The following is a 27,423-nucleotide window of genomic DNA, read 5'->3' as shown; positions in this document are numbered from 1 at the left end:
AACTTCTATAAGAACCTACTATTAGAATTTTAAAAATTAATATCTCTATAGTTTTACTAGATATATCTATAGTAAATATTATAATATATTCTAGAAAAATAGATGCTAGGACTCGTATAGAATACAATTTACTATACTAAATAGTAGAATAGTAATTACTATAGTAATAGTAATATTACTATAGTAATTACTATTACTATTACTATTACTATTACTATAGAATTCTCTGTAGGATTACTATTACTATTACTATTACTATTGCCAATTTGACTTTACTATTTACTATTTACTATTACTATTACAATTACTAAGGTTTTTACATCTCTGAACTGTGCTACTTCACATTGCCTGCGTGTCCCTTCGTAGCACGCAGCTCTGTGCCGAAGGAGGCCTTTATCAGCAGCCCTTTCTCGGTGGTGTCGGACTCCGAAGGAGAATATTAATGTTCTCAGTCCAGATCAGCTCGCGGTTGGTGAGTGTGTATACCAAGCTATGTATAGCAACGACTGACAAGGATTGTGGTGTTCTAGTCCACTTTTGGTGCAAGGCAGGCTGCGATCCCACCCAGCGTCAATGCAACCCGTAGAATAAGCTCGACCGTATGGGCGCGAAGCGTCTTCTCCTTGCCATCAGCGGAAATCGTGTCCATGCCAGAGATGTTGCTGCCGTTGCCGCTGCCGTTGCCCATGTGGCCAGCTGCCTCAGCACTTCCAGAAGGTCAGGAGAGGAAGCGAAAATCTATCTCGCTCACAATAATACCTAACGTCAGTAGCTCGAGGGCCCGACAGTTCCGTGGTGTTCACCTCAACCAACCCGACGACGCACCACTTTCCCACGTTGGCACTCGGACAACAGGCAGGCAGGATCCTGGTCGATCAAAACACATATAGAGTGTAACTCAATGCAGGCATAATCTGCTGCTCCCATTGGATAAGACAGCAGTCGCAGGGCTCGGAGGCTCTTCCACAGGGTGTAGATCATGCTACTGAAACTATGAAAGCGGGCACGTAGGTAACTGCCGCTGCGATGCTAACTTACTTACCTACTGTACATCAGTCGCGGCCTCCCATCAATTGTTTAACGCTAGAGCAACTGACTGACCTCTTGGCGACCGACATCCTTAAGCTGGGAGATCGACTCCGTAACCGGTAGATACTCTCGAGCCATTCCCATCTGGCTCTGAATCGCGGTGACAGCTCATGACGATGCGGTGCGAAATGCATGCGGCAACTCGGAAATCGAAGGATAGCAATGGATTCTGGTTCGGAAGGCATTGTGTCCTTCTAGTCCTTCTCCTGCTTGCAATCTGCACAATCTACGCATTTGGACCAGGTCTGAATCCCGAACAACCATCATACGGCCGTCACAACAAGCGAGCAGCTGATCCCAAACCTCCTCAGCCTCCACTAGTCTTTGGCAAGGACACCGTCGAGTCGCTGCAGAAGTTGCTGGACAAACTGGTAGCCGATGAGAAAGCAACAGTCGAGACCATCATCAAGAACTCTGCGACCCCTAAGGATGCAACATTTAACAACACCATCAAGCCTTATGCTGACCACGAGAACGATTCTATTCTGGTGCTGCACGGTCTTAATGCGTATTCCTCTATATCCCCAGATGCAGGGCTTCGGAACTTCTCTAGTGTATCCGCCATTCCTTTGGATGAGAGGTACGAGAAAACAATGGGGAATAGGGACCTTTTCGCTCGTGTCGACTTCGTTTACCAGCAACAGAAAAAGCAGCCAGATCCCAAGCTAAGCGCTGAGGACCGCCTGTTCCTTGAAAGGTTTTGGCGCAGCTTTGCAAACAATGGGCTGAACCTCCCGGACGGAGAGCTCAAAAGGTTTCAGGACATCTCCAAAAAGTAAATCTTTGATTTCTGTATGAAGTCACAGGCACAAGAGCTAACTTGTCACTCAGTATCACCAAACTCACGTCTGAATTTGGAGACACTGTGAACGCGATCAACACGACACTGTATTTTACCAAAGACGAGTTAGACGGCACTCCTCTAGAAACCTTGAATGGCCTTCCAAAGGGCACTGGCGAGAACCAAGGCAAATTTGGGCTCGGCATGGCAAGTCCCGATTATGGAGCAGTCATTTCGCATGCGAAGAACGAGACTGTGCGGCGTCTCATCACGTACACAAGTTCACAGACGGCCCCATCCAATTTGGAGGTCATACAGAAGCTGATCACGCTGCGAGATGAGATGGCCCGTCTACTAAATTATAGCAGCTTCGCGGAGCTAGCAGTGCGAGATGAGATGGCGAAGACCCCCAAAGCAGTTGAGAAGCTTTTGGCAGACGTTAAGAAACCAATGCTTGAGAAACTGCCCAAGGAAATACAGCATATCAAAGACTGGAAGAAGAATGAAACTGGCAATGCCGACCACCTGTACCTTTGGGATGATTATTACTACACTTCGAGAATATACGAGGACGAGTACAAGCTGGATGTCGACTACCTCAAGGAATGGTTCCCGGCAGACTACATGTTCGAGCGGCTCCTCGAAATGTACGAGCAGATCTATGCCCTCAATTTCATTGCTATCACTGGGAAAGATCTTGACGATCTGTCTCCGACGAAGAATGGGTCAGATCTCTTCTGGGCACCAGACGTCACCCTTTATGCTGTATGGGACGATGCGGACGACACCAAGGGGGATTTTATTGGCTATTTATATGTCGATCTATACTACCGTGAGGCAAAAGCCCCTGGTGCGTTTATGATGCCTTTCGTTGCCGGATTTGAGAACCCAGATGGCTCGCGTACCTACCCGTCTGTGGGCCTCTTCTGCAATTTCAAGAAGAGCGATTCGAATACGGCGAAGCCGCAACTCATCAAGCGCAGCGAAATCCAGACTATCCTCCACGAAGCTGGTCATTGCATGCACGGATTGACATCGAAGGTGAAATATGGCCGCTTCCACGGTACAAATACACCGCGTGACTGGGTGGAGATGCCTTCTCAGCTCATGGAAAATTGGTCGTACATTCCTGCTGTCCTCAAGCGACTCAGCAAACACTGGTCTTATCTCTCGCCAGAAGCTCTGAAGGCATGGCAGAAAGAGCGGACAGACGCCAAAAAAGACACTAAGCAACCGGAAGAAAAGTTTCCGGACGATCTGATCAAGCAACTAATACTTTCCAAGAATGCGTTTACGGCGTCATACATGCTCGGGCAGGCCTTTTTTTCAGCGTATGACTACATCCTTCATGATCCCAAGTCGCGGGAAGACCTCCAAAAGATCGATCAGACTGTGGCATACAACAAAGGCTATAAGGACTACAGTGGTCGTGACGGTCCTGAGGTCTTGGACCCGAACATTCCGGGCAATAAGGAAGTTGGCGCTGGGAAGGGCTTTGCCTGGGGTCACGGCCAGACGACTTTCACGCACATCATGAGTGGCGGATATGAAGGCAGGTACTATTCCTATACCTGGGCCCTGATCAATGCCAAAGATGTCTTCTACACTGCATTTAAGAAGGATCCTTTCAGCCGCGAGGTCGGGGCCAAATGGAGGAAAACTGTCCTAGAACCTGGTGCGACGAAGGATTATGACAAGATTCTTGAAGAGTTTCTGGGTCGCCCGCCGAACAGCACGGCTTTTCTTAGGGATCTTGGAGTTGATGTATAATCGCTTTCGCATATCTTGAAGACGAAACACTCCTTCGAATAACGCGATCGTCTTTCTGATTTGAACCGTCGGTGTTTCCTCTCGAGGAACTTGTCCATGTATCTATTCCATTGTCCCTGTATGACCTTTTCGCTCTTGCGGGCATTGGAGTAAGTACTTCCCTCTAGCTTTGGTGAGCTGCCGCGGACCTCTCTCAGGTCCAGCTCAAGATCATATTCGGCCAAGCATCTGACCGCTTTCCAGTAACGAGCTGCTAGTTAGATTGCGGCCTCGGGCGCGCTGTGGTCGCATGGACCAGCGCAGTACCAAGGCTTTGCTGCCGCTGTGGTTGTCGAGTAGTGGATAGTCAGCCCGGAACAGATGCTTGAGCGCGAATGTCCTGTCCGTCACGACTGCTCCAATTGAACCACGCCGTATCAGTATGCCTCTTCGCTCCTGCCTCTGGCAACTAGTGTGATATCTGGAATCCAGCATTCCACCAACACTCGGCGCATTGAAGAAGTCTAGCCGACTTTGGTAAGCAATGCAGCATTCTCAGACGTGAAGACATATTTGCGATCTAGCCAGTAATAGTTTGAACGAATCTTTCTCGTGGCGTACAGCAATGCGCTATATCGTGATTATTCCACGGTCTTAGGACGTCTTCATCTCCGATGGTCGTCCTCTAGGACTCATTCGACGCTATTCACAATAAGTCAAAGAAAGTGAGAACAGCCTGAAGCATCAGCATAGATCTCGTCTGAATCATGCCCTATACGTTGCTTATCCGGAATGCCATGTACAGACCCGCGAAGTTCAGCACAAACTTGACTATTACCACGCCGAAGCTTTGTCCTTGCATATCGCCGAACATGAATTGATCGACCATTCGTCAACCAACAGCGACTTTCAACGCCTCCTGCGGCCTTGACTTGAGCAGCCTCCCTCTTCCATCAGCTCATCTAATGAAAGCCTGATTGTCTAGCCACCATAGGTCTATTGAGCCATTGATGCTGAAAACTCGTCCCAAAGCCTGCTTGGCCACCATTTGGACACTGACGAAGACTTTGAATGACAAGGGTATCAGGTGGAGCGCGTTTTCAACCGCCGAGCTGTCGAATACTCCGCTCATGTATCTTGATGGTTCGCTCGTGGTCTTTGATTCTCTTGTCACGAGCGCGAACAGCGTCTTCGAGTCCGCTGGCATATTTCGTCCACTCCTGAATCTTTTGAGCCTTCCTACTGATCGCCTGTTCCAGGACCAATGTGCTCTGCTTGGAATCTCCCTTCTCTCGAAGCAAGTCCTCCAGCACCTCAATATTCTCTTGCTTTAGTGCAAGTTTCTCGTGCATAGCTCTTTTGCTCTGGGCCCATCTATCTTGTAGGTCCTTGATGGCGCGATCTTTCTCGTTAACATCACACTCGAGCTGCAAAATCTTCTGGATAGTGGTCTCATGATCGGTTGCTGCTTGTCTGGATTTGCGCGCCGTATCGCTATGAAGTCGCAATTCGGCGGTTTTCTGCGCAAGAAGGTCGCTTTTCTGCTTGAGAGTGGCGTCTTTCTGCGCGACTGATGACTGCAAATGCGCAATAAGCGTCACTTGCTTTTCGTGGTTTTCCGATAACTCCGCATTGACACGTCGAAGATCAGAAACCTCGTCATCTCTCGCGGCCGCAAACCGGGCATATTCTTCGTAAGCGGCGGCGCAAGCCTCATAGTGCTCTCGCTGGAGCTGTGCGATACGGCAATCGCTCTTACGCTTCTCCTCTTCGATAGCAGCTCGGATGGCTCCCTCAGCATCTCCTGCTGGAGCATCTGATGCACCGCGCTGGAGATAATGTCAGCTACAGTAGTAAAATTGCCGTGTGACCGCGATGGTACTGACTGTCATAGCTCGCCAAAATCGCGTCAAGGACAAGAGCGAAGGCCTCTGCAAAAGCGCGAAATTTGTGAGCTGGTGCTCCCTCGCCGTTTCACTGAGAGCGACATTAGCAATCATAGCGCCTTTGCATTATGATGGTAGGTGATACCGACCAGGCGTTGCGGTTGGATGCGCAATATCGCACTTGGTGCTTCAGTGAACGGCAAAGTTTTGAAGGCGTGGACGCAGACCGGTGTGCAATTCGGCACTAGTCCGCCGAACGCTCCTTCCCAATCTGAGACCGTGAGCTTTGCATGTGAAAGCTGATGGCACCAGGACGAATGTTGTGGCGAGATCGTTCGAAAGTGAAGGTCAGCGGCAGAGGTGAAGACAATGCCATTGTAATGGCGCTTCTGCATGTACCAGGCTTCGTCAAAGATCTCCAGTCGAGAAATCTCTGTTCGTAAGATCCCACACAATGAATTATCCAACGTCGTGCACAAGAGATCAGACATTGTCTCTACACACATCCATAAATACCTCTCTCATCCTCGTTCCATCTTCGTCTCTTGCCTGCACCACACAAATCACCACGAACCCAAAATGTCATCCTCACAATTTTCAGACGAAGACGAAGAGCCCCAACGCTGCTGCATCCACACCAACAACCCAACATGCAGCATCTGCTCCGAGAACTTCAAAATCCTCACCGCCTTTGCCCTGCTCTTACTGATCCGCCCCCTAGTCATACCCATCAACATCATCACGACTTTCGTGACCCTTTGCCTAATCTTACAGGCCCTCGTCTATTCGAGCATGCTGTGCGAATACCTTCTCAGCTCGGAGCCACTCCATGAGCACCCCCAGTATTCCTGGCTCTTTCTGGAAGCGATAAGCGAAGGAGAGCGGTGTGCAAAGGTTGGTGTCGTGCTGGTGCTGTATGCACTCGTTTCCTACTGCCTGATGTGCTTCTGGGCTTCACATCTTGGATGGATCGCATCGGATTGCTTGTTCATGACGGCGGTGAAAATGTTGGTCTGGTGCGAGGCTGCGATTTGCGTAGTGCTTAGTCTCTACCAGCTGATCCGCTGTGCCGTGTCACAGCAGCAAATGTAATTTGAGGCTCGCCGCAATCTAGCGCAGAAATCTGCATCCATATCAGTGATATTCGCATAAGATCTTCGTTGACTTGGTCTCAATCGTGTCATTATTAGCTCCTTTCATCATCACATCTACAATGCTCTTCTGGGGGTATCTCAAATGCAGGAACAGCAAAATGCGGCTGAATGTGAAACGCCTCCCAAATGCATCATTTTCTTCCTTCGCACCATTTCCGTGCTTGTGTTTTGTTCATACTAATAGAGAAGTCCACTAGACCTCTCAACCGTCCTGCGAGAAGCAAATGCCGCATAACACACCGTCACTTAAAACCCAATGCCTTCTATGCAGTAGGTAGGCCGTGTGGTCTGTTCGGATTGTTATGAGTCGAACTTGGTCGTCTATTTGTCGTGGGGTTGCTGCTGCTGGGCGGGAAGGGGGTGTTGTTGCGTCCGACATTGGGCATTGACGAAGGCATGGGCAAGCCATGTATTGGCGTCTTCACCGGCAGAACCACGTTCAACGCAGACGGTCCCTGAGCAGGAAGGCCACTCTTAGCAGCGCTCGGTGCAGAGCTAGTCTTACCGGCTCCGCTGCTTGACGTTTGCTTGCCCTGAGTGGGCGGCGGCATAGCTGTCTGACTCGCTGTCATAATACCAACCTTCTTGCCTTTCCGAGTCTGCAGTTGTTGGGCCAGCTCCTCCTGTACCTCTCGTTGCTCTTGTTCATTCAATGGTTCGTCTTTGGCATCCTCTTGCAGCGTCTCGGTAGTGATAAGCGAACGGATCATATGGCCTAGATGCCCGCCATCCCCCATTTGCTTGATTTGCCTCTTGAGAATTGCATCAAGCACTTTCTCGTCTTTGCCGATCCACTCGTGCAAATTCATCTCTTGCTCCACTTCTTTCGGCTCGAAAAGCCACTCTCGTGAGTTCAGAGTGGCGTTCCGCTTTGGATTCTTCTTATCCACAACTCGTGAGGTCAGAGACTGCTTGAAGCGTTGTTTGTTGTGAATCTCGTCCTCAAACGTACCGCCGATGATGAGGCGATACACAAATACTGGCTTTTCCTGACCGAGTCGGTATGCACGACCGATAGCTTGCTCCTCGTGAGCTGGATTGAAACCAGAGTCGAGTATAACGACACGGTTTGCAGCCTGAATATTGAGTCCGACTCCGCCTGCTCTCGTAGAGATTATCATGACGTCGTCGATGCCGTTGTTGAAGTTCTCCACGACTTGTTGACGCTTGTTCGCTGCGACGTTGCCATCAATCCTCCCGCATCGATAGCCACGGCTGTTGAGAAGCTGTGCAACATAGTCAAGGGTCGGTATGCTGCTAGAAAATACAAGCACCTTGTCGTCGCAGCTTTTCGATAGTTTGATGATGTCGATGAGCAGAGACATCTTAGAGGACAAAGAAGGATCCAACTCGTCGTCAATGTCACTGACCAGATGATCGACGGTCTCGTTCGAGAAGCCCAGAACACGAAGTGTGTCGTCAATGTCACCAATCTTGTCCAGGTCCACCGCAAGGCCGTCTTCTTCCTCATCTCCTGCTAGAGCAGGAGCTGGGGTCGCAGAGCCGCTGTCAGAAGGTCCCGGTGTAGTTTCGCGCGAATTGTCCTCGGAATTGCCTTTACGTTTCGCTTTCTTTGGCTGTACCGGCGTCAAAAGCTTCCGCTTGAAGGCAAGTGGATGATTGAGCAGTAGTGTAAGCACAGCAAGCCAACCGAAGATCCGTACTTGGCTGGCTTTCTCCTTATCCTCCGTGCGAAGCAGCACGCCCAGGAACTTTTGGTAGGCTGCATGTTGCACCGCTGTAAGGGGCATTGTGACAGCATACTCCACCTTTGATTTGATGGACCCACGGAGAACGGTAATGTCTGCACGATTGACCTTTGGCTCAATCTTACTGTGAAGCACGGCGAGCTTTTTGAGAGATCTTCGACGCTGGGACAATGTACTATCTCTGCCGTTGCCCTCCTTGATGGGAGTCGAGAATTGCTGTGTAAACCAGCCACGCTCTCCCAAATAGTCCGGCGCCACGAAGGATATCAGAGAGTAAATCTCATCCACATCGTTGCTCATGGGGGTGCCTGTTAGCCCGATACGGCTCTCGCTGCGTATCATCTTTGCAGCCCTCGACACGAGAGCTTTGTCGTTCTTCAGGTAGTGAGCTTCATCGGCAACAACAAGCTCAGGTGATGCAAGTAGATGTTTCTCAAATTCACGACCGAAATGCGCCAGCTTGCTGCTTTCTCCCTTGGCCTTCCAATTCACCATGTTGAGGAACATCGTATATCCGACAAGGAGGACACCGCCTAGCTGGTGCCAGGTTCGCATCTGGTCGAGCCTCTGATTCATCTCCTTATTGCTGCTGCCAGTCCCAACGGCATAAACGTTTTGAAAGATGTGGCCTGCCCATTTGTTGATCTCACAACGCCAATTTTCGACAAGTGAAGGGGGACAGAGTACCAACGTGCGCAATTGACGCTCACGAACATCGCTTGGACGCAAGTGTGCTGGTATCTGCTCGTAGACTCGCTTGTTGCGAGACTGTGCTGCCTCGTTGATCGCGACGAGGACAGCAATAGTCTGCATGGTCTTGCCTAGGCCCATGGTGTGCGCCAGTACACAGCCTTGACCTGCATCGTCCCCCTGTGCAGTCAGCTCACGCCACATGAACCGTACGCCTGTGATCTGATGGTCTTTCATCTTGGCAGCGATGCCTTGCTCGACAAAAATTAAGTCTTGTTTGTCATCCTTGGTGGCAATGTTGATAGCGACGGTGGACTTGCTGGGGTCGCTTTGAATCATGGCTTGCAGTTCTTGCGATTTTGAAGCTTGACTCTCAATGATGTTAAATCTCTTCTGGCGCTCAAAGGCGGCAGCCTGAGACTGCGCAGACTTTTCAGTCAATGCATGTCTCTTCTTGCGCTTTTTAGGCGTTTCTGGCCCGTCCTCGTCGGAACTCTCGAGAAGTGAGATGATCCTATCTGAGGGCACCTTGGAAGGACTGATTTTTTGTTCCACTTTCGGGGGCGCGAAAAGGACTGGATTCTTCAAGAATCTGTCAAGCATACCAGCAAATAATCTGCTCTGCTCATGATCATTGACGATTGAACTCCACGGAAGGTCGACGTTGAGGTTGCTGGCGGAGTCCATGATCTCTGGTAGGTGCGTTGGATAGGCCTGAGCCAGGTAGAGTTTGGCTGCAAGTGGTATCGTCTCGCCATCATCTTCAGTCCGCTGCGATGAGCCAGATTGCATTCGCCTCAATTCTTGCAAAAGTATCTTCGTGAACTGGGGCACTCTCCTCGTCCTGATGACATTTGATAGCTTTTCTCGCGCCGGCCGTCCGATTTCAGTCAAAAGCTTGATTAGAATGCGTTTCCTATCCCCATTCCTGATAAGATCTTGCATGTTCCACGAAGCTACCTCTTCGGAATTCGCAGATTCCGGATCACTTGAGAGACTTTTTTTCTTGTTTGGTGTGCCTTTAGGGCGTCCGCGCTTGGGCTTCGCTGGCGTAGAGTCCGAAGAGATTACGATAGGGTCAGACTGGTTGATAGTGGACAAACCAGCCTGCTTTGTCGGAGTCTTGATCTCTGACTTGGTCGTCTGACTAGTGAAGAATGACGAGGGACTCGGAAGGTCTGAATCTGTGCCTCTGCTGGGGTCGCTCTTCTGCGCGCTTCCGGGTTCCTCGATGCGTCGTCCCTTGGTGGTCGAGGTGGATGATAGCAGATTCGATTCATTGGATTCGCCTCCGTGCTGCGACTTGTCGGGCGTGGATGTGTTGCCGCTAGGCAAATCCAAATCCATAGCTTGGTCATCGACAACGAAGCCTTCCTCCTCATCAGACATCTCATCTGAGGCGTCGTGCTCTTCGTTCTGGGCAGCCTGAGATTCGCCCTGGCCATAATCTAGACCAGGCTGCGCAGAGGAGCGGTCCTCATCTTCATCATGAGCCATCGGGACGTCTGCAGGTTCGACACTAAGGCGGTCGTTGGCAGGTACATGTACACGCTGACCGGCAGTAGCAGTCGACTTTGCTCCGGATCCTTGGTGATAACCATGACGAGCGACGTGGAATGGCTCTTTCTTTCTCTTCCATACGTCCATCTTCCAGAGAAGATATTCAATCTCCTCGACCGTCGGCTGTAGAATGGAACACTGAGCCTTGACTTGTGCCTCCGACTGCCAGCTGTCCTGTTTGACCTCTGCTTTGTATCTCATCAAGCGCGCCTGAAGTTTCTCCACAGACGACTTTGCCGTATAAAGCAGTTGCTCTTGGATGGATCGGCTCTTCTTGGTCATCTTCCAAACCTTCCAGGCTTCTTTTTCTTCCAGTCGAGGGATCTTCTTTTCTCTCCACCCAGCAGCCGTCTCCTCGCAGAAACTATCCATGACAGCATCCATTCTGTCGCGTAAAGAATGTTCGCCGTCCGCGTCCTCGACCTCGGCCATGGAGCTGTCGTTGTCCGAGTCCTCGCCCTCACGTGAGCTTTCAACCGTTTCAGTTTCTGATTCGTCCACAGCAACGACCTTCTCTTGAGCTGTAGTTCGATACTTCTCAAGCAGATAGTCGAATTCACCGCTTGGAGCATTCGATCCACCGGGCAGCTCCAGTTCGCTGTAGTCGACGCCAGACGCTAGAAAGGCGGCGTTCTCTTTCACAGCAATGGCATCGTCCTCGGCCATCTGAATGACTGTAGCTGATCTCGCTTTATTCTCTGCTTGAAGGTGCTCACGATATGGCGTAATAGCGATAGCGTCTCGACCATGTCGTATGACTTCTCTCTCCTCCGCACTTTGCATCATGTAGCGCATCTGGCGGTAGATATACTGAGACTCTCCGGCCAATCTATTCTGCAGTTGAAAGCTGAAGTTTGTCTCGGAGAGGCTGCGGTCCTTCTGGATGTCCACATTGTCGACATGGATAGCGCCATCGACGATGGTCTCTATATCCTTGATCTCTTCACCAATAGCGGTGCCGCCGTAGAAGAGACCATCAATAGGAAGGGGAGAGTCGCCAAAGTAAGCTGCCGGCCCAGACGGAGGTGCTCGCAGTTGAGGCTTGGCGGAGTCCATGAGATTAAGCTTGCGACGCTTGCGCCCATTCCTATCCTGCACCTCAAGTTCACCTGCACGGATGTGCTCTCCGATTTTGGCATCAAAAGAAGGTAATATCTCCTGCTGCTGCTCCTGTTGTGGTTGCGCAGCGATCGACTTTGGTGTGTCCGGAGCAGGTGCAGCAGCTTCTGTGTGGTTCTCGAACGTTGTGGCGAGGCTCTTGAGCTTTGTGATGCAGTGGATCACAGCACTTCTCATACCCAGAGATTTGACGGCGCACTCCTCTTTTAGGAAGCCAGTATCAACGACACCGCTCAGGAGTACTGATCCAGCAACGTCGTTCTCTTCCAACGTCGCGGCGAGTCGGTCTGTGTCCGGCAGTCGAGCATTCGGCATATCGCTGATGAAATTCGCGGCATCATATCGAAAGAAGTTGGCAACCCGCCGGACATCCCAGAGCCACGGGTTGGTATCCATGGTGGCGAAGTGTAGCGCGCGGCGCCGCGGTGGATATGAGTTGTTGAGGTGGATGTTGATGTTCAGGTGGAAGTGGACGAGTGAAGTTCTTAAATAGGTCGAAGGTGGAGCCTGCTCCGGCGCAGAAGTGCGACGCGGAGCAGACGAGTGACCTTGTCTCAATGCTAGCACCTCAACCAATGAGCTTCGGGAGATCTGACGCAGAATGCACCTCGTGACAGCGTCGTCCAAGGAGTAGGTCTGGCAGCAGAGGCAAGAGCGAGCGATGACTGTTCGGGTAAACTGATGCGCTAAAACGAAAGGTGATCGCGTCCGACTTGTTCAGGTGGAATGCAGAGCAGAGCAGCGTAGGCACGGGCTTTGGAAGGGCCCGAAAATGGACCAGACGTCCTTACGGAGCTCCCTCACGACAACCCAGTGTGCGATGAAGGGGAGCTCTGCTTGCCGCTTAGACTGTGCGTCGTGCACTTTAGCACAAGTATTGCCGGAAATATCTGTGCCTTCTTCAGGTATCCTTGAGCCTCCTCTTCGGTAACTTGTCGTCACCGGTGGCAGGAAAGCTCCAGCGTCTGAACATTGGAAGCGTCGCGTGTGGCATTTGGCCCGCAAAGCTTCTCGGCCTTCCCTCTCGCAATAGGAGCCTGCTAATGACGATTGTTGGCGGGAGGAGAGGCTCTTCGTTCGCAGCGCGCGGCCAGCTGTGTGCTGCTCCTGGGTGATTTTGGAGTCTCTTGCGGACGACGCGGGCTGCTCAGGTATGCAAGCAAGCCTCGCCAGTGCCCTTGGTGTCTCGACGAGGATCAAAGGTCTTGTTGGAGGCTTCTCGCGCGCCTCACAGAGCGTGGACGCGTGGTATAGAGCCACGACCCGACGCGATGTCGTCGTGAGCTTCGAAAGTTTGGCCCGACGGTTCCTTGTCCGAGATCGGGAAGCGGCTCCACACTGAAGAAGGTTCCCGACCCTGACCCTGACCATTGCCAACACCTTCTCCAAAACCATACCACGACGAGATGGCGACCAGTCTGTATCCAGAGTACCCGCCGGAGCTCAATCCAGAGCAGAAAGAATACCTCTTGTCGAATCTCAAGGACTGGTCGATCGCGCATGGACTTGCCGTCAGACCAGCCCCAGCATACGTCCCAGAAGAGCAGAATCCGTCCGGAGCACTGGCAGCAACTGCGCCTGTGACGCTTTTCCCGAGTCTGTTCCCGAGAGTCTGCTTCGAGCAGGCCCAGTCGGTAGCGGAGGCGTACAATGAGCTCTACTCTGCTATTGCCAGTGACGAGCCATGGCTGACTGGCATCGTCGAAGAGTAGGTGCACGCGCCTCTCTCTCAACGTCCCTCACTTCTTCATTATCACATGCTCAGACCTGTCCCATCACTTGTGCAAACGCGGCTTCACTTCCTGGGTCACACGCACCGATTAATCCATCTCACCTTTGGCACTCAGCTGGGGCCTAGCTGATCTGTGCCTTATTAGGCTTGTCGAGATCGATGATTTTATGGCTGGTCTTTGGAAGGTGCATCAAACTGTCAAGAAAGACGGTTATGCCCAGGTAAAGCTCCTCTTATATTCCATTCAATGTCATCATCTATCTGACAGCACGAAAGTCTCTTGCCCTAGGACTTTTCCGTTCCGATTACATGGTCCATGTTGACAAAAGCAGCGATACCAAGCCATCCGTCAAGCAGGTCGAGTTTAATACCATTGCGTCCTCCTTCGGCGGCCTGTCAAGTCAAGTGTCTGGCTTGCATCGCTATTTGTCTTCGATCGATGCATATCCGGATGAGCTCTCCTCGACTGTCAATGGTCTTTCTTTACCGGACAGTGCTTCCGTTCCTTCATTAGCCAAGGGCATGGCAAAAGCTCATGAAGCATACGGTGCTCCAAAGTCCGGTCTACCGACCTGCGTGATATTTCTAGTGCAAGAACCCGAGCGTAACGTCTTTGATCAACGACATCTGGAGTACGCTCTAAGTGAGAACCATGGCGTGCGTACCTTCCGTCTGCCGTTTGATCGCGTTTTGCAGGACACCAAGGTCGATGAGAAGCGAAGCCTGGTCTACACACCGCCATCGTCACCTCACAAACAGTACGAAGTGACTCTAGTCTACTTCAGAGCTGGTTACGCTCCTTCAGAGTACACGAGTCAATCACACTGGGACGGTCGTCTCCAGATCGAGCGCAGCGCCGCAATCAAATGCCCTACCGTCCTTACCCAGCTCGCAGGGACCAAGAAAGTCCAGCAAGTCCTTGCAACACCTCACTCCCCACATCTCGCCAGGTTCATTCCAAACGAAAATAAAGCAGCAAGCATTTTAGACACATTCGCGCTCATCTATCCAATGGACAAGTCAGAGGCTGGGAAAGAGGCAAAGCAGCTCGCCACGAATCCAGACAGCGCAATCAAGTATGTGCTTAAGCCCCAGCGTGAAGGTGGTGGTAATAACATCTACCGCAAGAACATTCCTGGTTTCCTCAAGGACCTGCCGGAATCCCACTGGCCAGCTTACATCCTGATGGAGATGATTGAGCCTCCGGCCCAGCAGAACACCATCTTTCGTAACGGGGAGCTGCAGAGCGGAGGTGTTATCTGCGAACTAGGCATTTACGGAGCTTGTGTGTGGAATGCAAAGCGCGATGGCACGCGAGACATCATCGAGAACTTCGAAGCTGGGTATCTGTTGAGAACCAAAGGCAATCAGAGCGAGGAGGGTGGTGTTGCGGCTGGATTCGGCAGCGTTGACAGCCCTTGCCTTGTGGATGTCTAGGCGGGTCATGATGCATCAATGAAATCTCCTGTTTGCTGTGAGCATCAATAAAGGCAGTGGTTATAGATGGTGTGCATAGCGTAGAGAAGTCAGAATAGTAGCGAGAGCGAGAGTATTGCACTCAATACCCTGGTCTAAATAGAAAAGCTATAGCCGCCGCCAACGTCATCAAGCTGCCAAACTGCCAGGGGCAAATCCTGCTATGGTCTGTTTCACATGGCTGATGTCGCATTTTTCGAACAGCCTCCGATCTTCATTCGCTAGCAAACGGTTAGGAAGTCAGATGTTCGGCTGAGTATGCTATCTTCAACCTCACGCGTTGGACGTTTCCAGTCACTCTTTCTTTACCATTTCACGCCCATACTGGACCACGCGCTCGCGGGCGAGCAACCAGCAAGGCTAATCGTGTAGCAAGCAGGAGCATACCAACAAAGTGGAAACTCGTGAAGGGCCCACTGAGCGCGAAAGATATCACGGATTGACTCTACAAGATGTCGAACAGCTCGTTGGCGCTGACCGTCAACTGCACGAAGCCACCACAGTCGGCGAGCTCAGATGCCGGCGTAGCGGGCGCAGGAGTAAGTAAGAAACTGGACACTTAAGAATCATGCTAAAGTATGGCCTAGATCTTGCTCGCCTTCATCATTACCGCCGCCCTCGCGCTCATACTCTCCGCCTTCATCGTCCTCTCCGAGATACGCGCCAAATCACCGCGAAACATATCCCGCAAGATCCTGTCGGGCCTCAGCGATCAACAGATCGTCGAAGGCATAGCAATACAAGTCATCGGGCTTGCGCGAATCAACAGCATGATACCATATCATTTCTTCATCATCTGGATGCTTTCGCTTCTATCCACTGCCACCAACTTTGCGACATTACTTACGCTGGTGCAGGACTTCAAGCGCGACTGGGTTTTGAGATGGCTGAGACAGTTTGCTATGTTCGTCAACATGGTCCTCACGATTGTCTTTGGCGTTTTCGTGCTGGAAACAAATCTGAAGAAGATGGCGCCTACATTGCCCATGGCGTGCGTGTGGCAGGACCACGCTCAAGACAGTGAAGCGCAGAGCAATAGTACATTGAGTGTCATTGGCACGATCGCAGTCATAGCAGCGAGTTGCATCATCTTCATCCTGGGCAGCTGGTATCTACACCTTCGAAAGCAGATTTGGGGTGCAACTGTCAGGATTATCAGCTTAGTCGTCCTCCTGGCTATGGCGATAGGAGCGGCTGTGCGAGTGATGGTTATCTCTCAGGCTTTCAGCGACCCCCCGGTCAACCTTTCGGATACAGGAGAACGTGTCTGGAGCTTTGGACAGCTTCTGACCATGCTGCTCTTGATACTGCCGTTCGTCTCGGCACTGGAAATCTTCAGAGGTGAGTCCCTCCTAGTCTAGCATGCACACACATTAATAATATTGCTCCTGAGCCGCTAGAGATGTAATCACCGAGCGAAACAATAGCTGACATAAGCAGGCGAGTTGCAAGTACCGCAGGCCAACGCTTTCGCGGACTCAGATCAGGCACCTCTCACCGGTGGTGATTCTGAATTGAAGCCCATGAACGGGCGCTACACATATCAGCCAAACCCGATCTTCAGGTAACGACTTCCGCTAGCATTGCATAAAGCACAGAAGAAAGATGGAATATCACTCAATCCAGGGAGTAGCATTCCGCCTGGAGCCAGCTAGTGCATCCATTGTGACGCGTAAGCTCAGTCACATGACAGCACGTAACGTCTTAGCAGGAGAAGGATTTCCACACTATATTTTAGACTATAGAATAAGCAGAACATAGGCAATCAACGAAGCTATATTGAACCGCTAGCAAGGCAGTATTACGTAAGTAATCTACTGCGCTATACGTAATAGTTATAAGCCCGGAAATCCGTAGTATTAGAGACTTCTATAGTATAAGATAACAATTAGTAGTCTTAGTAGCACTAAAGCAAACACCATTTAATTAAGCTTCTATAAGCGCCTACAAGATTAGTATATCGTTAATAATAGCTCTCTTATCGGCTAGTCGCCTTAGCGGTACTAAATATATTACCCTTTAAGGACTAAACGACTAGGACCGCTAGTTTAAGCAAACTAAGACATATCTTACTAGATACGAGACCTAGATATATACTAATCTATATACGAATGAACCTATAGAACTAGCACAACCTATAACCCCTATACTAGACGCAGCGCGTATACTAGTTAACCCTCTATACTAGTAAGGAGTTAAAATAGCTATAGACATCTATAGGGTCTAGCTAGCGGAATTCAATCGATTTAGGTTAGTACGTAATAAGTCTATCGAGTACCTAGTAACTATAGTAGACGTACGCTATTATTTAGAGATTACCGATAATAACAATATAATAGTGCTAATACTGCGTATTATTCTTATACGCCTAAAGGACAAGCTTGCTCTAAATATATAATAGCAAAGAACAATAGTTAGTAAGGAACTAGCTCGCCTAATAGGGTTACAATAGGTTAAGGATCTAGAATAGTAGTATAAGGAGTAGCTTAATCTATATAAGAAGATAAAACGCATATAGCACTTAGAACTAGATAACCTAGTAGTCTATCTCTATATAGCAGTTACGAATGTAGATAAAACCTACGGGAAGGGACTCTATATAATGCACTAGGCCTTACCTAATACTAATCACTTCCTCTAACTTATTAGTATAGTGCGAGAATATGCCCGCAATATACTAGGTACTTCTAAGAAGGGGTTATTATTTAGCATTATCTACGAAGAAACAGGTAAAGTGTTAGAAGGGTATGTTAGCAGGTAGATAGGGTAGTAGTAGGTACGAGTAGTATTCGATAAGGAGCTAGAAGGAGAGGGAGGAAGGCAGGCAAGTTAGCCTACTACTAAGCGCTAAGCCCTACCTAAGGCATCGAGACCCTAGCTTTACTCGAGCCCGGTTATATGCTAATTACGTATAACCTCTTTAGTCCTAATATACGCTTCCCTTCTAAAGGCCGCGCCCTCGTAGCCGGTCTTTGTTCTAGCCTCAACCTCTATTGCTACTAACTTAGCAGGTCTAACAAGCCGCTTAGTCCGCGCTAAATCGAACGCATAACTACCGATTATGTAACTATGTTAAACTTTACCTCTAAACAATACAATGTACAACTCTAACTGCGCTATCTCTATATATAATAAACTATAAAGTAATATATATCTACAAGAATTGAGGGCCTTCGACTAATTATAATACGAGCGCGTCTTCCCTACTATAATAGGTAGACGTACGAGGTATTATAGCCCTACCTCCGTTCTAAGTAATATCGTACCGAGTTCTTTGCGTCTACTCTTAAAAGACCTAGCAATGTCCGCTTCCGAGGGTTTGTCCGTTCCGAGGGTTATTGTTCTTATTGTTCGTAGTTTCGCTAGCCTTAATTAGCTAGGTTTAGCAGCCTTTAATTGTCAATCTTATCTTATCTTTTCCGAAAAAAACACAGCTCGTCTAGTTTCTATAGGTAAAGGCTATTATAAGTATAGTAGTAGAGGTTCGCCTCGCTTAAAGGGTTAGATAGATCGAGGAGTAACCTATTGTCCGCAAGATCGACCCCGGCTAGCTTAGCTCTATAGTTTTGCCCTTAGTTAGCTAGTCTATTAATCGCTTAATCTTTTAAGCGGCTTAAAGTTTTAATTAAAGTTTTGATTAAAGGTGCCTTAGGCTCGTAGTGTAGGTAAGGTTGTGTCTATAGGCGTAGCGACAATAGCAAGTAATGTTAACAATAGCGGCGCTAGTCGTCTTAGCGCTAACTTTACCTTGTTTTACTTTCCTTCTTTAACTAATAACAACTCGGTAATACCGTTACTAATATAGCGGTGTCCTTCCTTTCTTAAACGGCAATATACTCCGCAATACTGTTACTAATATAGCCGCGCCGGCCGCGCCGTCCTCGCCGATTGCCTAGGCCTCGAGGCCTCGATAGAATAAGGGAACAAGAGGGGGATCTATAGGGCGCGTTAGTAAAGAGGTAGAGTCCTTAAAAGAGTAGGCAATTAGTTGACGCGTCGTAGCGCGCCTAGTATAGTCTTATTGTCCTTTATTACTAACAATTGCTTGCCTCTAATTGGTTAGCTAATAGCACCCCGGGGGTAGCATTGTTCTAGGCCTTAATAGTAACATTATAAGCTTTTGGCCTTCTTCTTGTTCTTTACGCTAGTCTAATACTTATCTAACAACTCGGTTATGTCCTTAAAGGATCCTTCAGCTTCCTACGAGTCCTATTTAGGTAAATAGCCTTGCTACCTTAGGAGGTATTCCTTCTTGCCTTTCCTAGTCCGGTGCTATAGGATACGTTCTATAGACTATAGTTCTTCACTATTAGCTAAGACTTCTTCTAACTTAGCAGGCGCTTCATTATTAGGGTCTCCGCGGTAGTAGTATAGTTTAAGGAGGGAGATGTAGAAGGTGTTATAGATAGTATAGTATAGTAGGAGCTATAACTAGTAGGCCTATATACCCTTCGGTTCTCGAATACGGAATAGGCTAATGTATCTTAGTACGAGCTTAGGCCTTGTTTTGCTATCGGGTAATAGGTGTTTGCGGATGCGGAGGTTCTTTGTACTAAGCATAACTATATCGCCTTGCTTAAAGGTTATTAGAAGGTAGTGTTTGTTATAGTAGGTCTTTTAGTACTCTTAAGCCTTTATCAACTTCTTAGCTATCTTAGTATAGATTTCTCGCATCTTCTAAACCCTCTTAATGGCCGCTAGTGTTTCGGGTACTTAACGCGCTTCCCTTTCCTTACGCTCGGCCTCGAGCGAGGTAAATAGATCTTATAGTAAGGTAGCGTTCTAGCTTATTATAGCAAAATAAGGGGAGACCTTAGTAGATGAGTAGACACTATTATTGTATACGAATTTAGCTAGTTATAGGAGGTTAACCTAGTCCTCGGGGTTCTTATTAATGTAACTGCGTAGGTACTGCTATAGGGTAGCATTCTGCCTCTCTGTTTAACCGTTAGTCTATAGATGGAAGGCTATTAATAGCCGATACTTCAGTCTTAGCTATAGGCATATTTCGCTCTAATAGTGCGATATAAATGTCGAGCCTTAGTTAGAGACTATCCCTTTAGGGGTTCCCTAATAGGTATAGAAGATGTTGTTCTATAGCGCTTCTGCTATATTAATAGCAGTCTAATCTTTCCGCGCCGGGATATATCGAGCGCCCTTAGTAAACCGGTCTATAACGACTAGGATAGCGTTAAAGATGTCTTTGCTTCCTCTTCGTTTAGTAGGGGGAAGACCTATAATAAAGTCTATTATAAGCTCTGCAAATAGCTTGTAAGGGATTAGCAATAAGGACAACTCGCTAAAAGGCTAATGCTTTAGTACCTTAACACGTTGATATACGGCATACGTGTTTACGTAGTCCTTTATATCCCGCTTACTATTTAGCTAGTAGTATATGCGCGATAGTAGCTCGTACGACCTCTCTACGCTATAGTAACCGGTAAGCTTACTATTATAGTATCGCTTAAGAAGTTCTTGTCTAATCGATTGTTTAGCGGGGACATAGTATCTGCCCTTAAACCTTAAGTAACCTTTGTCGTCGATCGACTAATTACTCTTACTAGATCGAGTCTTTCGCCTACTTACAAGCTTATCTATACGTTTAGTAGCAAAGGCGTCCCTCTGCTAAGCCCGTAATAGCTTATCTATAAACGATTAACTATCCCTATTTATAAGGTTATTTAATAGCACCCTCGCTATTAAACGAGGTACGCATTGTATATATCTAATAGCACTAGTAGCCGGATCAACTGTAGTAGTACTATCGCTGTTACTATATATAGCGATGTCGACTAGGGAGTTATTATAACTTCTCCTGTCTGTGTCCTTAACACGCACTGTTAATATAGTAAGAGCATTAATATGCTTTAAGCCGTCGCGGAGTCCGGTAAGCCGCTTATCCTACGCTTGCTTATTAATAATACAGGCTATAGCAATCTTATACTATAGGGTTAGAAACAATAAATTAATAGATTGCTAAGTCCCGCTATCGTAATTAGGTCGCCTCGATAGGCTATTAGTAGGGTTGCTTACGCCTAGCCGATATAATATATTAAAATCAAACCTAGCGAGGTAGACGGCCTATCTAGCCTGTCGACCTATAACCCTAGTAACCTTCGTAATTCTACGGAGGTTGTTATAGTCCGTATAGACCTAAATAGTATACTGTGCACTATCGAGATAGTAGCGCTAGTGCTTAAAGGCCTCGATAATAGCTAGGAGCTCTTGCTCGTAGGTCTCGTAGCGGCGCTTAGTGTAAGAAGGGTTATGTTAGTAGGTAGATAGGGTGGTAGTGAATTAGTGTAGTATTCGATAGAGATCTAAGAGGAGAGGGAGGAAGGCAGGCCAGTTAGCCTAACGCTAAGCGCTAAGTCCTGCCTAAGGCATCGAGACCCTAGCTTTACTCGAGCCCGGTTATATACCAATTACGTGTAACCTCTTTGGTCCTAATACACGCTTCCCTTCTAAAGGCCGCGCCCTCGTAGCCGGTCTTTGTTCTAGTCTCAACCTCTATTGCTACTAACTTAGTAGGCCTAATAAGCCGCTTAGTCCGCGCTGAATTAAACGCACAACTACCGATTATGTAACTATATCAAACCTTACCTTTTAATACAATGTCTAACTCTAACTACGCTATCCTTATATATAATAAAGTGATATATAACTACAAGAATTGAGGACTATCGACTAATTATAATACGAGCGCACCTTCCCTACTATAATAGGTAGGTATACGGGGTATTGTAGCACTGCCCCCGTTCTAAGTAATGTCGTACCGAGTTCTCTGCGTCTACTCTTAAAAGACCTAGAAATGTCCGCTCCGAGGGTTTGTCCGTTCCGAGGGTTGTTCTTGTTATTACGAGGGCTATTACTGTTCGTAGTTTCGCTAGCCCTAATTAGTTAGGTTTGGCAGCCTTCAAGTATTAACTAATTACATCTTTTTAAAAAACTTAGTTCTTCTAGTTTCTATAGGTGAAGGCTATTGTAAGTACAGTAGTAGAGGTTCGCCTCGCTTAAAGGGTTAGATAGATCGAGGAGTAACCTATTGTCCGTAAGATCGACCCCGGCTAGCTTAGCTCTATAGTTTTGCCCTTAGTTAGTCTATTAGTCGCTTAATCTTTTGTCTTAGTTAAAGTTTTGACTTAGCCTTAAAGTTTTAATCAAACCTTTAATAGGCTTAAGGCTTTGATCAAAGTTTTAATTAAGGGTGCCTTAGGCTCGTAGTGTAGGTAAGGTTGTATCTATAGGCGTAGCGACAATAGTAAGTAATATTAACAATAGCAGCGCTAGTCGTCTTAGCGCTAACTTTACCTTGCTTTCGATTTCCTTCTTCGACTAATAACACACTCCGCAACACCGTTACTAATATAGCCGCGCTAGCTATCTTCTAATACACTGCTATTCGTACGCGCGTGCGCGTATTCTCGTCGATTGCCTAGGCCTCGAGGCCTCGGTAGGATAAAGGAACAAGAGGTAGAGTCTTTAAAAGAGTAGTAACTGATTAACGCGTCGTAGCGCGCTTATTAATACTCGGTGCGCGTTTACTATAGTAGTGTAGTCTTATTGTCTCTTGTTACTAACAATTGCTTGCAGCTAATTAGTCGGCTAATAGCACCCTAGGGGTAGCATTAATCCTAGGCCTTAATAGTAATATTATAAGCTTTTAGCCTTCTTCTTGTCCTTTACGCTAGTCCAATACTTATCCAACAACTCGGTTATGTCCTTAAAGGAACCTTTAGCTTCCTATAAGTCCTATTTAGGTGAATAGCCTTACTATCTCAATAGGTACTCCTTCTTGCCCTACCTAGTCCGATGCTTTAAGATACGTTCTATAGACTATAGCTCTTCGCTATTAGCTAGTATGTCCTCGGATTTAGTAGGTGCTTCATCCCCTTCGCGTAGGTAGTACGGCTTAAGGAGGGATATATAGAAGGTATTATAGATAGTATAATAAGGTAGAAGCTATAACTGATAGGCCTAGGTGCCCCTAGGTTCTCGGATACGGAAAGGGCCAATGTACCTTAGTGCGAGTTTAGGCCTTGTTTTACTATTAGGCGAGGGGTGTTTACGGATACGGAGGTTCTTTGTGCTAAGCATAACTAGGTCGCCTTGCTTAAAGGTTATTAGAAGGTAGTGTTTGTTATAGTAGGCCTTCTAATAGGCCTAGGCCTTTGCTAGTTTATCAGCTATCTTAGCGTGAATTTCTCGCATCTTTTAAACCCTCTTAATAGCCGCTAGTATCTTAGGTTGACCCGCTTCCCTTTCCTTACGCTCGGCCTCGAGCGATAGGGGGTCTTATAGTATAGTAGCGTTCTAGCCTATTATAGCGAAATAAGGTGAAACCTTAGTAGATAAGTAGACACTGTTATTGTATACGAATTCGGCTAGTTGCAGGAGGTTAACCTAGTCGTTAGGGTTCTCGTTAATATAGCTATACAGGTACTACTATAGCGTAGCATTTTGCCTCTCGGTCTAGCTATCTGTTTGTAGATAGAACGCTATAGATAGGCGATGCTTAAGTCTTAGCTGTAGGTATATCTTACTCTAATAGTAAGATATAAATGTCGAGCCTCTATCGGAGACTATCCCTTTAGGGGTTCCCTAATAGCTATAGAAGATGTTATTCTATAGTAACTTAGCTAAGTCAATAGCTGTCTAATCCTTCCTAGCAGGGATGTAACGAGCGCCCTTAGTAAATCGGTCTACGACGACTAGGATAGCGTTAAAGATGTCTTTGCTTCCTCTTCGCTTAGCAGGGGGGAGACCTATAATAAAGTCTATTATAAGCTCTGCAAAAGGCTTCTTTAGAACAGGGAGTAAAGACAACTCGCTAAATAGTAAGTGCTTTAGTGCTTTAACTCGCTAGCATACTATACAGGTCTGTATATACTCCTTTATATACCGCTTACTATTTGGCTAGTAGTATGTGCGCGATAGTAACTCGTACGACCTCTCTATACTATAGTAACTAGCGAGCTTACCGTTATAGTGCCTCTTTAAAAGCTCTTGTCTAATCGATTATTTAGCGGGGATATAGTACCTACCCTTAAACTTTAAGTAACCCTTGTCGTCGATCGACTAACTATTACTCTTACTAGATCGAGTCGCCCGTCTACTTACAAGCCTATTAATGCGCTCGACAGCAAAGGCGTCCCTCTGCTAAGTACGCAATAGCTTATCTATAAACGATTAACTATCCCTATTTGTAAGGTTATTTAATAGCACCCTCGCTATTAAACGAGGTACGCATTGTATGCATCTAATAGCACTAGCAGCCGGAACTACTACAACCTCTTCTATAGTACTGTCGCTATATAGACTATTACTATAGATAGCAATGTCCTTAATCGAGTTATTATAGCTCGAGCGATCTACGTCCTTTCTTTTAACGTATACTAGAAGAACGACAACTCCGCTATAGTATTTGTTACCGCCGCGGGGTCCGGAAGTCCGCTTATCCTACGTTTGCTTATTAACAATACGGGCTATAGCAATCTTATACTATAGGGTTAGAAACAATAAATTAATAGATTGCTAAGTCCCGCTATCGTAATTAGGTCGCCTCGATAGGCTATTAGCAGGGTTGCTTACGCCTAGCCGATGTAATATATTAAAATCGAACCCGGCGAGGTAGACGGCCTATCTAGCCTGTCGACCTATAACCCTAGTAACCTTCGTAATTCTACGGAGGTTGTTATAGTCCGTATAGACCTAAATAGTGTGCTATACACTATCGAGATAGTAGCGCTAGTGCTTAAAGGCCTCGATAATAGCTAGGAGCTCTTGCTTATAGGTCTTATATCGACGCTCTATATCGATTATCTTTCGTAAAAAGAAGGCAATCGGGTGCTAGTAATAGTTACTATCTAATTGCTATAACATAATAGCCGATATAGCGAACTGTAAAGCGTTAGTCTCAATTCGGATCTGCTTACTTAGCACGAAATAGTATAATAAGGGGACATTAGTAAAGCGTTGTTTTAGGCCGTCAAAAGCGGCTTGTGCTCTGTTAGTCTATTTGAACTCTCTAGTTAGGTTGGCCTTGGTTTTAGTGAGCTTAGTTAGGGGCATTACATGCCGTAAATAGCCCTTAATAAACCGGCGGTAGAAATTAGCGAAGCCGAGGAACGATTAAAGCTCCTTAATAGACGTAGGAATAGGCTATTTAGTAATTGTTTTAATCCGATTAGGATTAGCCTTAACACTATTAGTTGATACGATAAAACTAAGGAAGGCTACCTCCTTAGTAGCAAAGGTGCATTTAGAAGGCTTGCAATATAGTCTATAGGCTCGCAGGCGATCGAGTACCTTACGGACTGTAGCCTAGTGCTCCGTAATGTTAGGTAAGTGTATATAAACTAGGATGTTATCTAGGTAAACTATACAGAGATAGTCTAATAGGCCCGAAAGGGCCCGATTGATATAGGACTAGAATGTTATAGGGGCGTTAGCTAAGCCGAATAGTATAACTAAGTACTCGAAATAGCTATAGCGAGTACGGAAGGCTGTTTTCTATTCGTTACCCTTACGAATGCGGATGCGATAGTATACATCCTTAATGTCTAATATAGTATAGTAGTAAGTACTAGAAAGGCGATCGAGGGTCTTATTAATAAGAGGAAGTAGATAGCGGTCTTTAATAGTAATAGCGTTAAGCCTACGATAATCAATATATAGGCGTAGGCTACTATCCTTCTTTAGTACGAATAGGATAGGGGCGCTAGTAGGGCTGTTACTATACCGAATGCGACTATTAGCTAGGTTTTCCTCTAGGTACTTACGCAATATAGCAAGCTCTCGTTTACTAAGGTTGTAGAGGGGTCTAAAAGGAACCTCCTTGCCCTCTATAATATCAATCTTATAATCCGTCTCTTTAAATATAGGCAATGTCGATGCTAAGTAGTGTTTAAATACATTAATGTAGGTTTCTCGAATAGGCTCCGGTATACGAGCAAGCTAATTAGGGTCTATGCTATTAGGGGGCATAGGCTTATCGTTATCTCTACCGAGAAGATTAGCTATCGGATTAGCTAAGGCGGGGGCCGGTGTTAGGTTGCTAATAAACAGGACCCTAATATCGTTAGGGCACTCGCTAATATTAATGTGTTTAATGTCCTCTTTCCGAGCGATTCTAAATCGCTACTTCTGAATGCCTAAGTCTATAGCTATAGCGTAGTACTTAAGAATAGGGTTGCTAATAATAATAGTAGCTCCCCTATATAGGTTATCTATATCTACTGCGTAGGCAGTAAAGTCTAGTAGGCGTTTATTTCCGAGGTCGTCCTTTAGAGCTATAGGGATATAGTAGGCCCTATAGGTTAAGTGCCGAGCGTTATTAAACTAAGCAAGGGTTGGCAGGTTAGTCTTCGGCAGTTGTCGAAGGTCTAATTGCTTGGCTAGGCGATAGCTAATAAGGGCACTAACTGAATTTCCTAGATCTAGTATAACCTTAGTTTAATAGGTAGTGCCCTTCGTGTCCTATATAAGGTAGGAGCGTATTATAGCTAGTACAATGTCGATAGTCTTACGCCGTACAAGGCTAACAGTTAGTGCGGCGCTTACTCTTTTTTCGAAGGTTAGCCTATAGGGGTAGCGTTAGCTACTAAAAGGTGTTTCCTATACTTAGCGGAAGCACGGTTAATTCGGGCCTAGTCCTTAGGTTTGTCGTATTAGCCTAGTAGATAGCTAGTACTATTACAGTTGAAGCACTTCAATCCGGTTAGTAGACTGCCGTAGCTATTGTTGCTGTTGTTAGCCGAGCGGTTAGCATTGTAGGGATACGAGCCCCTTCTACGGCCCCTATCGCGGCCTCCTCTATATAGCCGGCGGCTACGGCCTCTTCTACGGTTATTGTTACTGTTCCTATTGTTAGCATTATTGTTATAGTAGGAACCTTGGTTTGCTCCGCGGCTACGGTTGCTACGGTTAGTACTAGCTAGTCGGATCCTCGATTCTAGTCGTTATTAGAGCTAAACAGCCCGTTCGGCTGTTTCTACTTCGACTATGAATTGAATACGTATAAGATTAGTCTGTTCAAATACACGGCGGCGGTCTAACTTAAGGACTAATTCCTATCTCAATTTAGGGCGTATTTCGGAGATCTAGATAGAATTAGTTTTAGTCGGGAGGTCGTCTTCGAGGGTCTTTAAATAGGCCTTAAATAAGCGAGCTGTCTAATCAGTCTTTTGCTTAGCCCGAAGGTACTAGTCCTAAGCGTGTTATTGCCTTAGTATAGGGTTTCTAAGAGTGTCTAGTATAATAGTCTTGTAGGTTTTCTACTAAATAGCAGTCTAATTATTAAGGGAATCGAAATGGTCGTCCTAGGTGCGCTTTGGGTTACTATTAATGTACTGCATAGCGTAGACAACTAAGGAATAGTCGTCTAGAAGAGCCCTTAGTGCATTTCGCTAGTTAAGCTTACAATTACGTATGTGATTATTGTATTGCTTGCGACTAGAGCTATCGAACACGGTATAGT

At 47.1% G+C, this 27,423-nt stretch overlaps 5 protein-coding genes across 5 annotated transcripts; 3 read left to right on the top strand and 2 right to left on the bottom strand.

The window, feature by feature from the left end:
• Positions 1-316: 316 nt before the first annotated feature.
• Positions 317-1,223, bottom strand: MYCFIDRAFT_175504 (uncharacterized protein; the record flags this gene model as incomplete). Its single annotated transcript, XM_007929239.1, has 8 exons — positions 317-329; positions 370-391; positions 426-552; positions 581-674; positions 709-867; positions 899-991; positions 1,047-1,063; positions 1,098-1,223. The coding sequence occupies 8 exons, from the start codon at positions 1,221-1,223 to the stop codon at positions 317-319; spliced, it is 651 nt and encodes a 216-aa protein (XP_007927430.1).
• MYCFIDRAFT_56517 (uncharacterized protein) lies at positions 1,063-3,733 on the top strand. The gene is made up of 2 exons (XM_007928876.1): positions 1,063-1,864; positions 1,921-3,733. The coding sequence occupies exons 1-2, from the start codon at positions 1,200-1,202 to the stop codon at positions 3,638-3,640; spliced, it is 2,385 nt and encodes a 794-aa protein (XP_007927067.1). The 5' UTR covers positions 1,063-1,199; the 3' UTR covers positions 3,641-3,733.
• A 3,756-nt stretch (positions 3,734-7,489) lies between these two features.
• On the bottom strand, positions 7,490-9,397 carry MYCFIDRAFT_29364 (uncharacterized protein; the record flags this gene model as incomplete). The annotated part of the gene is made up of 4 exons (XM_007928731.1): positions 7,490-8,118; positions 8,311-8,776; positions 8,861-9,073; positions 9,122-9,397. Coding segments are annotated over 4 exons (1,584 nt in total), but the record flags the coding sequence as incomplete, so codon positions are not given.
• A 3,746-nt stretch (positions 9,398-13,143) lies between these two features.
• On the top strand, positions 13,144-14,906 carry MYCFIDRAFT_30300 (uncharacterized protein; the record flags this gene model as incomplete). Its single annotated transcript, XM_007928745.1, has 3 exons — positions 13,144-13,445; positions 13,615-13,690; positions 13,746-14,906. The coding sequence occupies 3 exons, from the start codon at positions 13,144-13,146 to the stop codon at positions 14,904-14,906; spliced, it is 1,539 nt and encodes a 512-aa protein (XP_007926936.1).
• Positions 14,907-15,397: 491 nt separating this feature from the next.
• MYCFIDRAFT_188808 (uncharacterized protein) lies at positions 15,398-16,513 on the top strand (the record flags this gene model as incomplete). The annotated part of the gene is made up of 3 exons (XM_007929238.1): positions 15,398-15,469; positions 15,533-16,286; positions 16,386-16,513. 3 exons carry the CDS (start codon positions 15,398-15,400, stop codon positions 16,511-16,513), a joined length of 954 nt encoding a protein of 317 aa, XP_007927429.1.
• Between the last annotated feature and the right edge of the window lie 10,910 nt (positions 16,514-27,423).

This window comes from Pseudocercospora fijiensis (genome assembly GCF_000340215.1).
Source record: "Pseudocercospora fijiensis CIRAD86 unplaced genomic scaffold MYCFIscaffold_5, whole genome shotgun sequence".
In the NCBI taxonomy this organism is placed as follows: Eukaryota; Fungi; Ascomycota; class Dothideomycetes; order Mycosphaerellales; family Mycosphaerellaceae; genus Pseudocercospora; species Pseudocercospora fijiensis.
The sequence above is the reverse complement of the archived record's forward strand: the minus strand, read 5'-3'. Positions and strand labels throughout refer to the sequence as shown.

Excerpts from the sequence above, each read along its gene's own strand:
- MYCFIDRAFT_56517 (XM_007928876.1), top strand. The coding sequence starts at position 1,200 with ATGACGATGCGGTGCGAAATGCATGCGGCAACTCGGAAATCGAAGGAT. Across the intron at positions 1,865-1,920 it reads TTTCAGGACATCTCCAAAAA|TATCACCAAACTCACGTCTG; the intron begins GTAAATCTTTGA and ends CTTGTCACTCAG.